Consider the following 10,646-nt stretch of genomic DNA (forward strand, 5'->3'; position numbering starts at 1 on the left):
TCGCAGGTGGGATGCTCAGCTGTCCAATTGAGGAGAGAGGGTTGGGTCATGGACTGACCCAACTGCTTCCACACTTTTGATGTCTGCAGAGTTGACATACCCACCTGTCATGACCTGGAGCACAGCACGTGCCTAAACCCTGCGGCAGGGAAGGGTGAACAGGACCAGGCTGTGCTCAGACCCAGCTCTTGGCTAAGTGTCCCCCAGCAATGGAGAACATTGGGTTCACATCTGAGGGCAGGGTGTCAGGTGCAAATTGGCAAAACTCAATAAACCCTGCAGACAAACGGCTCCTTCCCTCCCTGAAGCTTTTAGCTGCAGGGCACCAAGCCAATCCTGCCTTGTCTTCCCCAAACCATCCACCAGCTCTTGGCCAGGACGGAGTTGGTTTGAATTCCAGTGGACCCTGGACTTGTCTGACTGAGATGTCTCATAGCATCCTTGTACCCTCCAGACACATCGCCACTGCCCATTAGCCTGGAAGCCCTCCTTACCCTGCATCTGCTGCCCCTCAAGTCTAGTTAGTATACAGTGTCTCATCGTTGATTCCCAGGCCCAAGCCCTGCACCTCAACCTTTGGGCCCTCATCCATAGCAGGACTTATGCCTGTGAATACTGGTTTTGTTGTTTGTTTTGCTTTGGTTTGGTTTGGTTTGTTTGTTTGTTTTTTCGAGACGGGTTTTTCTGTGAAGCTTTGAAGCCTGTCCTGGAACTAACTCTTGTAGACCAGGCTGGCCTCAAACTCACAAAGATCCACCTGCCTCTGCCTCCCAAGTGCTGGGATTAAAGGTGTGCGCCACCACCACCCGGCAGAACACTGTGTTTCCACATCTGCTCCTTTCCATACCTTTCCCCTCTAGCCTACCTGAATCACCCCCTCCCCTCCCATTTCCAAGGAGCCGAGAGAGGCAGGGGTGTGTGTCTTGGACTCCCAGCAACACTGTACTGGTTCTCAGTTTGTTCTCTTGTTCTTATCACTGTAGAGTTCCTGGTTTCCTTAAGGAACCTGGCCTCCAGGCTGGAAGGCTCTTTATCTGCCTCACTCTTGGTCAAGTCACCAGAACTTGTAAAAAGGGAACAGGGAGGCTTTTGGTACCTTTGACCACTTCCCATAGTGGTCTATCATGACATAACTGTCTCAGTCAGAAGAGTCTCTGGTGCCATCCACAAAACTGCATTAGATCTCAATAGTACTGTGTGTGTCTCTCTGTGTGCGTGTCTCTCTGTGCGTGTCTCTGTGTGCGTGTCTGTGTGTGCATATGTGTGTGTGTGTTGGGAAGGTATACAGTGTTGTCATATGTATAGATTTGTGTGACAGTAGTTTCCATCAAATTGTACAAGGCAGTGCACATTTACAATCCCAGGACTTGGGATGCTGGGGCAGGAGGATTGCAGGCTTGAGGCCAGCCTGGAATAGCAGAACTGTACCACTGCAGAGACCTTACTCATTAGAACTAGGCATCCAGGTTCTCACCCTAACCCTGGCTGCCATTTTCTCTCTCCTGGTCCTGTGAAGATGACAGTGTCATTAGCAACCTTCCAGGGTGCAGCCTAGAGCTCTGGGCCATCTTCTAGCTCCACCAACAAGGCGAATGTCTCCCATCTGGCTAACACGTGCTCATCCATTTGCATAATTGTATAATATTTTGGTGTGGTTATTATTTATTCCTTTTGCAGTGCCAGGGATGGAGCCTAGCCGCTCATGCAAGGGCTCTACAGCTCAATAGCCTTTTTTTTTTTCTTCTTTTGAGACAGGGTTTCTCTGTAGCCCTAGCTGTCCTGGAACTAGCTCTGTAGACCAGGCTGGCCTCAAACTCACAGAGATCCACCTGTCTCTGCCTCCCAAGTGCTGAGATTAAAGGTGTGCACCACTACTGCTTGGCCTCAGTAGTCTCACCGTGCTACAAACTGTACTCTTGACTTTTGTTGATATCTTAGGGTTCCTACTGCTCTGATGAAACACCATGACCAATAGCAACTTGGGAAGGAAAGGGTTTATTTTTCCTGATACTTCCAGGTAGCAGTCCATGCTCCAGAAAAGTAAGGGCAGGAACTCAAGACAAGAACCTGGAAGCAGGAACTGGAGCAGAGGCCGCGAGAAAGTGCTGTGTACTGTCTTGCTCTCCAGGGCTTTCTCATCCTGCTCTCTTTCAGAACCCAAGCCCACCAGCCCAGGATGGCACCACCCACACTGGACTGAGCCCGTCCACATCAATCACTATTTAGGAAAATGCCATGCAGGCTTACCTACAGCCTGACCTTCTCACACGGTTCTGACTTAAGTCAAGTTGGCATAAAACTAGCCAGGGCAGCCATTGAATGTCTCAGGTGTTCGTCTCAGGTGTTCGTTTGCCATGTGTATGTCCTCAGTGGGGTTCTGCTTGTAGCTTTTCCCATTTCTTGAGAGATTCCTTTCTGTTGCTGAGTTTCTAGCACTCTTTATGTACTGTAGATACAGTCTTTGTTTGGCGTGTGCAGGGTGTGTCTCTCTGTCCTCTTTACAGGTATCATACCGAGCAGAAGTTGTGTGTTTTGATAGTGTCATTCCATCAGTTTTGCCCGTCACAGATCATGCTTTTGGTGTAATGTCACTTTTGACCTACTCCCCAAAGCTCAATCACTTGTTAATAGTGTGCATTAAAACCCATGATCCATTTTGAGCTAAGTTCACATAAGGTTTGATGGTTGAGTTGAGGTTAAGTTTTTGTCCTGTACAAGGGGAAACAGCCTTAGAGACATTAAAGGATCACTCTGCATCATACAGCAAGGGTCTGGGGAAACCGGTTTCCAACTGGGGCCGACGTGCCTGTTTCTAGCACTTACTAGCCAGACAGCCTCTGAACTGGCTCCCAGAGATGGGCAAATGTGCCTGGTGGAATGTCATGAGGACTTTAACTGCTCTTGAAGGCAGTGTGCCTGGCAGCTAGTTCCCTTAGGAGAGGGCCATTCAGTTGGTCAACAAACTTGGCCAGTATTTGCCATGTGTTGGCTGTGTTAGGCATGACTGAAACCCAGGAGTCTCCCAGGGACCCCACAACCTTGGTGGGGAGCAGGGCTGACAGAAGTTGGAAGGTTATTGGTGCTGAGGAGGATATTGCTACCAGACCTGGGGAAGCCAAACATTCGTGAGATCAGAAGAATGAGTTTAAATTCCTTGAGTTTATGAGGAGGGAGGGACGTTCCAAGGAAAGGGAACTGCAGATACAGAGGCTCAAAGATGCCCACAAAAGCCTGGGTGCCGCCTGCGGGGGGTGGGGGCGGAGGTGCGGGGGAATGAAGGTGGTCAAAGGGTCAAGGTTTGGCACAGTCTGAGCCTTGTGACCCTCTGTGGTATACGGGGATGGTGAGCAGGACAGGCCATGGCAGACTGGTAGATAGAAGGGGCAGGGAGGAGGTGAAATCCTGTCACCAGGAACCAGGCTGGACTTGGCACTGACCATGGGGAAGTAGGATGTGAGGTAGAGAGAGGTGGTCCCAGGCTTGGGTATGACACTTGACCCCAGGAAAGCCAGAGCCTGGTAGGAGCCCCCTGGCCTTTGCTGCTGCCCAGCCTCAGGTGTCCAGGCCGGAACTCAGTTTGGGTGAGGAGCCTGGGTGAGTGAGGCCTGGTGAATTTGGGGGATCCCCTCACCTGGCTTTAAGAGTCATTATGTGTTGGGATGCTGTCCCTGCCTCCCAGGAGGGTTGGGTCCTCCAGTGGCAGAACTGGCAGGGCTGGGCCCAGGATGCAAATCGTCTCTAAGATTCGGGCCCATGAGGTCTCAGGAGCCTACCAGAGTCCCATGCTCTGTTCTGGGTTTGTCTGTGCGTCTTCCCCAGGACTGTAAACCCCCTGGGAGAGGAGGTGGGAGAAAGTACCTGAACTGCTGGGGCTCTTCCTGGGAACCTTTCTCCCTTCTCTTCCTCTGTCCTTCCGCCCTCCGCCCTCTTCCCTCCTCTCACTTACTCATTCCTTCATTCAGCAAAAGTTCAGACTGTCTCCTCTGGGCCCAGCCCTGGACTGGGCGATGCCAGGAACTGGGGATGATTCAAACTGGTGTCTGCCCTTGGGGTGCTCCAGGGCTGGTGAGGAAGGTGGCATGGTAAACAAACAACAGGAACTGATCCTGGACCTCAGGAGCTCTAGGCAGGTAGACAGGTAGGGGCAGTCAGGAACCTCAGAGGAGGAGCAGGGGATAAACAAAGGTGGCCATGGGTGTCAATAGGACAATAGCACAAGGGAGGAGGGCCTGTGCCTTCAGAGACACGGAGGCGTCCAAGTGCTGGGCGTGTGCAAAAAAGCACTAGCAAGTAAGATGGTCCTGGGTGCTGGGGTTCTAGACAGAGGTTATGGGACCAGCCACCACCCAACAGGCTGTCACATGTGACGTGCTACTGGGTGAGCAAGAAGGCCGGGTACAGGCCTCCCCTCTCCTGATTCTATTTTCAACCTTAAAGAGGGTGGTTGAGACCACCAATGGGTGGGCAGGTGTAGAAGCAATAAGCACTGGCACAGGGTCACAGGTAGGGCACACCGCCAGTAGCCCCTGACTTGGAGCTGGGAGCAGGAAACAACCAGATGAGGGCCAGTGACGGAGGCAGCGGTAGGGATGATAACAGGGGCCAGAGCCCCAAGGACTAGCTCTGGGAAACCGAGGTGAGGAGTCAGAGGGGCCGCCAAGCCAGCAGCTCAGGCTAGTCTGGTGTATGTGTGTATGTGATGCACAGGTACTATTTTTCACAGATGATGTGGGCTGTGTGGTACCATCTGAGTGTCTGCGGGCCTGTGGGGCTGAGATTGGCTGCTCCAACATTGCCTACCCAAAGCTGGTCATGGAGCTGATGCCCATAGGTGAGTCCCTATGTCATATACAGGTGATAGATCCTGGCGACTGAGGATTGGAATTGTGGGGACTGCTCTGTATGAGTCCCTGTGCCATCTGAATGGCCAGACAGAAGTGACCGTAAGTAAAAACCCAGGCTTCCCCTATGTCAGTTCTTTTTTTCTCCCCAGACTGCTCAGCTGGGCTCACCTCCATCTAAAGATGGGGAACTTGGGGTTGGAGAGGTGTGGTTAAGACACATTGCAGAGGACCTGGGTTTGGTTTCCAGTACCCATATGGTGGCTCACTTGTAACTCCAGTCCCAGTGGATCTGAACTCCTATACTGGCTTCTCAGGACTCCTGCACACACATGTGTTACATATAAACTCATGCAAGCAGATACACATACACATAAATAAATCAATCTAAAAAAAAAAGAAAGTCCTAGGCAGGTGAGGTGATCTTGCTAAGGCCACAGGCATGCCAGCTACTACAGACCTGAGCATGCGTATTACCTCTAGAGAAAGGCTACCTACTGCCTTGTCTTCACCTTTTTATTAATACCTTCTCATATGGGGAAACTGAGGCTGAGGATGACATGCAAACTGAATTTCATTGCTTACTCCTTTGAGATCCAAAGTCCCGGACCCTTAGCACCCATATTTGTAAGAATGAGCTCCACCCACAAAGGTACTGTTGCCATGGCACAGGTTTTGACTTTCCCCATGGTCTTTGTGGTAGCCCTGCTATTCTAGTATTAGGGGGTGAGTTCCCCAGCCAGAGAGGCATGCAAGCAGCAAAAATGGTCCAGGACTGGGGGAAGTCCTACCCTAAGCCAGCTCCATGAGCCCTGCAATCTAGACTCATCTGGAAGTCGAGGCTCTTCCCTGCCTCCCGCCTTCCTCCCCACAGAGCACAGATGTCCACATACCTGGGAATAGACCTCGGCTCTGCTATGTGCCAGTGGAGTTATTTGGAGCATACCACTTCCCTGCTTAGAGCCTGGTGCCCTTGTGTGTAATCTGGGGATAATGAGTCTACCCAACCTGAGGGTTGTTGCTAGGATTAAGCCTAATGACACAACAGAGACAGGGCCTGACCACACTGTGGACTCCCACCTCAGGCTGTGCCTCCCCTTCCATACTGAGCTAAGGACTCAGCCTAGCACTGACAGATACTTGTTGGGCCTCCAGTCCTTTCTAGGCCTTGAGCTCCCTGTCTGAGAAATGGGTACAATGATCAACAAGCCAACAACTTCCCAAGCACCAAGGAGGGTAGATAAATATGTGGGAGAACCATGACTTAATTCACATTCCTGAGAAGTAAACAAAGCAGGTCATGGGATGCCTAGAAGTCACACTACAGAGTTGAGGTCAGGCTGTATCAACACCTCTTTGGAAGGCAGAGGTGAGGAGTCACAGGAGGTGACCAAACTAAAGTACCACAGCACTGAGTCCTTTGGGCCCTTTGGAGCCCCTAACTCCCAAAATGTTGCCTTGCCTGGATGGGGGCCTTTCACTCACAGAAAGTAGAGTGGGTTTCTCATGCCCTCACCTCCACAAAGGCTCTCTCCCAGAGTCAAGAAGGGCTCCACCGTGCCTGCTGGGACTTGCTGTGTACAGGAAGTGGCATGCCAAGGAGCTCCAGAGACTAGGCCACTACCCAGGTGTGACCTCGCAGCAAAGGGTCCCATGCTTGCCACCCGCCTCACCTCCCAATCCCTATCGTTCTGCAGTACCTGAGGCTGTCCTGGGCTCCTCACTCTCAGGCATGTTGGATCGGGGCAGGGAAAGCGCTTTGTCAGCTCGGGCTCCACAGAAGGAGCTGAAAACAGCCCTGCCATGTGGGTAATTACTCCACAGCAGGGCCACAGGCTGCCCTCTAAGAGTTCTGCTCACTTGTCTCCCTCGCAGTCTGGCAGGGTCACAGTGGGGGCCCTGCTCTGCCCGCAGGTCTCCGAGGGCTGATGATAGCCGTGATGATGGCTGCACTCATGTCATCGCTGACCTCCATCTTTAACAGCAGCAGCACACTCTTCACCATGGACATCTGGAGGCGATTGCGGCCCGGTGCAGGAGAGCGGGAGCTGCTGCTGGTGGGCCGGTATGGGACGTCCGGGGCATGGTGGGGCTTCTGCAGCACCATCTGCCTGGGAAAGTCCTCACCAGATTTGGGGTTTGAAGGATGCATAGGAATTTGCTAAGCAGAGAAAGAAGGGAAGCGGCCAGAGTATCTGGGGTATACTTGTCATTCCTGAGCTGACTCCTTCACCTGGAGTCAACTCTGCTTCCCTGGCAACACCAAAGATCTTTCTGAGCCTTCTGGTTTGCTCTGGCTACCCTGGGATCCCAGAGCTAATCCTCAAACTGGCCACACCTGGACCACAATGATGCCCCTAGTCTCAGGCTTCCAACACCCTGGGCCGGCTGAGGACCTGCTGTTTCCTCCAGCTGGCTTTCTTTCCTCTACCCAGCACCCAACCTCCTCTCTGTCCTCCGGTTAGCCCTCTAGATTCTCCCCCACAAAGAGTAAGCACTCTGCACCGCACCCCAGACCACTACCAGATCCCTCTCTCACTGTCGGGCCATAATATGTCAAAATGAGCCTTCCTGCGGGACATTTCCACCCTGCCCCTATGCTTCACTGTGAGCCTAGGAGGGACTGGCCAGGGCAGTGGAGGGTAGTCTCCTTGTGTGCTCCCTGCTCACTAACAAGGGCTGACTGCAGCCTTCCTCCTGGAGCCTGGGGCAGGGGCTCTCCCAGCACTTGTTCCGGTGATGCAAAGCAGCCAGCTTCTGTGAGAAGAGCCCTGTTGGGACATGCCTGGGAGCTGGAGTGTCATGAGCTCATCTGCAGGAAGGGAGCCTTTAGCCTCTCTAGCAGTTCAGGTTCTTACCTATCAGACCTGGTCACATGACACCTGACCACCTGTTTGCTCCTGCCTTTCTGCAGCTGCAGTGTGACCAGAGGCCTGTCCGTTTGAGATAGTTTTTTCCTTGAAAGAAGCCCTTCAGACTCCCACCTCCCAGGCCCTGGGTCTGGGCATCTCCGTGCCCTGCTCTCTGGCCTAGGACTCCAGTAGCCCTAGCAACCTTGGCCTGTGGCCCCCATGCCTCCCGTCTCCCTGGGCTCACAGAAACTGGCTTTTTCTGGTTGGTCTCATTCTAAGCCAGAGAGCTATCCTAGGCCACCAGGCAAACTGGGATTGCAGGCCGACAGTGATGCTCAGGACCCTGCCCCCCACCCCTTTACTTCCCTCGCAGCTGCCCCATTCTGTCTCCTCCCTTGGAGTTCTATGTCCAGCTGAGCAATTCGGAGAACTCAGAGCCCGCCCCCCAACACACACACACACACACACCTCACACCATGCTAGACACTCATGAGATTGGCTGTGTGCGCACCCCCTGGAGGTTGTTTTAGGAAGAGGAAGCCTCCTCATCCAGGGGCCCGGCTTGAACCAAAGGCCAGCAGTGTGAAGACTGAGGTTCAGGAGCTGCTAGGCTCTCCGGCTGGAGGGTGCGGGGCGTGTCGGTGGAGACCGCCAGGCTTTGAAGAGGCCGCGCCCAGCTGTGCTCCAGTCTAAGGGTTAATTAGCCTCAATCAAAGCGGCACCTCCTCTTTCTGCCACCCTCTGCCCGGGGCCTGGCTTGAAGCAAAGAGGGAAGGTGGGGGAAGGACCCACCCACCTGCACACAGCCAGTCAGTCGATCTTGCGTGGCGCCGGCCACCAGCCTCTCCCACCGTACCCCAGAGTGAGAGGGGAGATCACTCGATTAGGTGTGATTACTGCCCTGGCAGGGTGACTCAACCTTTGAGTTTCCAGACTCCCCTCTGAAGACCCCAGACCCACACTGCCCCTGGGTTCCTTGGGCGTAGGACGGTGGATCCGTCTGCAAGGCCAGCCCCAAAGCCTGGAAAGCTTCCAGCGAGGCCTTGGGGAGGAGCAAAGCGCCCGCGGGCAGCGGGGAGGTGGGGGGCTGGGTGTCACCCGCCGAGTGTTGAGGGTTAAGAGCCTAGGGTATGCTGTCCGAGATCGTGCAGTTTCCGCAGGTGTTCTAAATCCCACTAGACTGGCCCCAGGTGGGAGGGCCACTGTGACATTCACCGACCCCCCAAATGCTTAGCGAGATCAGGAAAACACTGGGACCCAGGCACGTGCGTGCTTGCAGAAGGGGGCACACCGAGCGGAGAAGGCAAGGGCAGGATTGAGTAACTGGCCGCATGGGCCGCAGAGAGCCACGGCAGGAGATGGAGCAGGAGCGCCCGGTCTCTCGTGACCTGCACTGAAGTGGGCAGAGGGAACCAGAGGCAAGTCTTGGGGAGCAAGGAAAGTTCAAAGCTGAGGCAGGGCTGGCCGCCCGCAGGCTGGTCATCGTGGTGCTCATAGGCGTGAGCGTGGCCTGGATCCCAGTCCTGCAGGGCTCCAACAGTGGACAGCTCTTCATCTACATGCAGTCAGTGACCAGCTCGTTGGCGCCCCCTGTCACCGCCATCTTCGTCCTGGGCATCTTCTGGAGGAGGGCCAATGAGCAGGTGGGTAGCCCAGACAGGTCCGATGGGGTTCCCCTTAAGGGTGCCCCACGAGTCCTTTGAGGTCTTCTCTGTCTCTCCTTTCCCCAGGGGGCCTTTTGGGGCCTAATGGCCGGGCTGCTGGTGGGTGCCCTGAGGCTGATCCTGGAATTCCTGTACCCGGAACCCCCCTGCGGCCAGGCAGACTCAGGGCCAGCCCTCCTACGCAGTGTGCACTACTTGCATTTTGCCATCGCCCTTTTCCTCCTCACCTGTGCTGTCATGGCCGCTGGAAGCCTACTGAGCCCGCCCCCTCCCCAAAGCCAGGTGAGGCAGTCCTGTTCCCTGACCCCAGTCACCACAGGCCCCATTCCTGATCTGACTGATGGATTCCTGTCTGTGCCCCTCTCTGATTCCAGACATTCTCACCTTTGACTCTTAACCCTTCCCGGCCCAGACCTCTGTCTTTGTTTGAAGCTTCTTTCTGTAACTGACCTGCTACTTTTCGGGCCACTCTGTCTTGCCACACCTCTTCCCTGCAGGTAGAAAATCTAACCTGGTGGACTCTGGTTCTGGATCCATCCTTAGGAACCAAAGCAGGTAAGTGGATACCCCTGGGACTGCTCCTCATCCCACCACCACGCTGGGGCTGGGGGTATGGACACCCAAGTATAGCCTGTATCCCTCACTGACCTACCTCAACCTCCTGTAGGCGATGACCTGACACCCCAGAAACGCGCGTTCTGGACCCGCGTGTGCAATTTCAACGCCATCTTCCTTATGTGTGTCAACATCTTCTTCTATGCCTACTTTGCCTGATGCTGCCACCCCAGTGGGAATGTGGGCACTTCAGTCCTCAGGGCTACCCTCCTTCCTAGGCTGGACATGGAGGCCCAAGGAAACAGAATGTGTCTACAGCTCTGCAGTAGGTCAGTACCAAGTGTCTGGCTGAGCCAGCAGAACTGGAGCTCTGAAAATATAGCAGAGAGACCTTTTAAAAACAACACTAAAGAAGTCAGATATGGGGGCTGGAGAGATGGCTCAGCAGTTAAGAGCATTGCCTGCTCTTCCAAAGGTCCTGAGTTCAATTCCCAGCAACCACGTGGTGGCTCACAACCATCTGTAATGAGGTCTGGTGCCCTTTTCTGGCCTGCAGGCATGCATGTAGACAGAATATTGTATACATAATAAATAAATATTAAAATAATAAAATAAATATTAAAAATAAAATATTAAAAAAATAAGTCAGATATGTTGGGAGGCGGGGGACTGAGAGGAGGGAGGGGAAACCATGATCTGGATGTAAAAACAAAAATAAACAAATACAAACAAAG

At 53.7% G+C, this 10,646-nt stretch overlaps 1 protein-coding gene across 1 annotated transcript in view; it reads left to right on the plus strand.

Moving 5' to 3' along the window:
- The window catches only part of Slc5a10 (solute carrier family 5 member 10), a 49,736-nt gene extending 39,194 nt beyond the window's left edge, over positions 1 to 10,542 (plus strand). The window contains exons 10-15 of the mRNA XM_048448178.3: positions 4,724 to 4,831; positions 6,756 to 6,906; positions 9,168 to 9,336; positions 9,424 to 9,639; positions 9,855 to 9,912; positions 10,025 to 10,542. Coding sequence (XP_048304135.3) covers positions 4,724 to 4,831; positions 6,756 to 6,906; positions 9,168 to 9,336; positions 9,424 to 9,639; positions 9,855 to 9,912; positions 10,025 to 10,131 — 809 coding nt within the window. The 3' untranslated portion in view covers positions 10,132 to 10,542. The remainder of the gene's footprint in view (positions 1 to 4,723; positions 4,832 to 6,755; positions 6,907 to 9,167; positions 9,337 to 9,423; positions 9,640 to 9,854; positions 9,913 to 10,024) is intronic.
- The last annotated feature ends 104 nt before the right edge of the window (positions 10,543 to 10,646 follow it).

This window comes from Myodes glareolus, chromosome 9 (genome assembly GCF_982192425.1).
Source record: "Myodes glareolus chromosome 9, mMyoGla1.1, whole genome shotgun sequence".
Lineage (NCBI taxonomy): Eukaryota > Metazoa > Chordata > Mammalia > Rodentia > Cricetidae > Myodes > Myodes glareolus.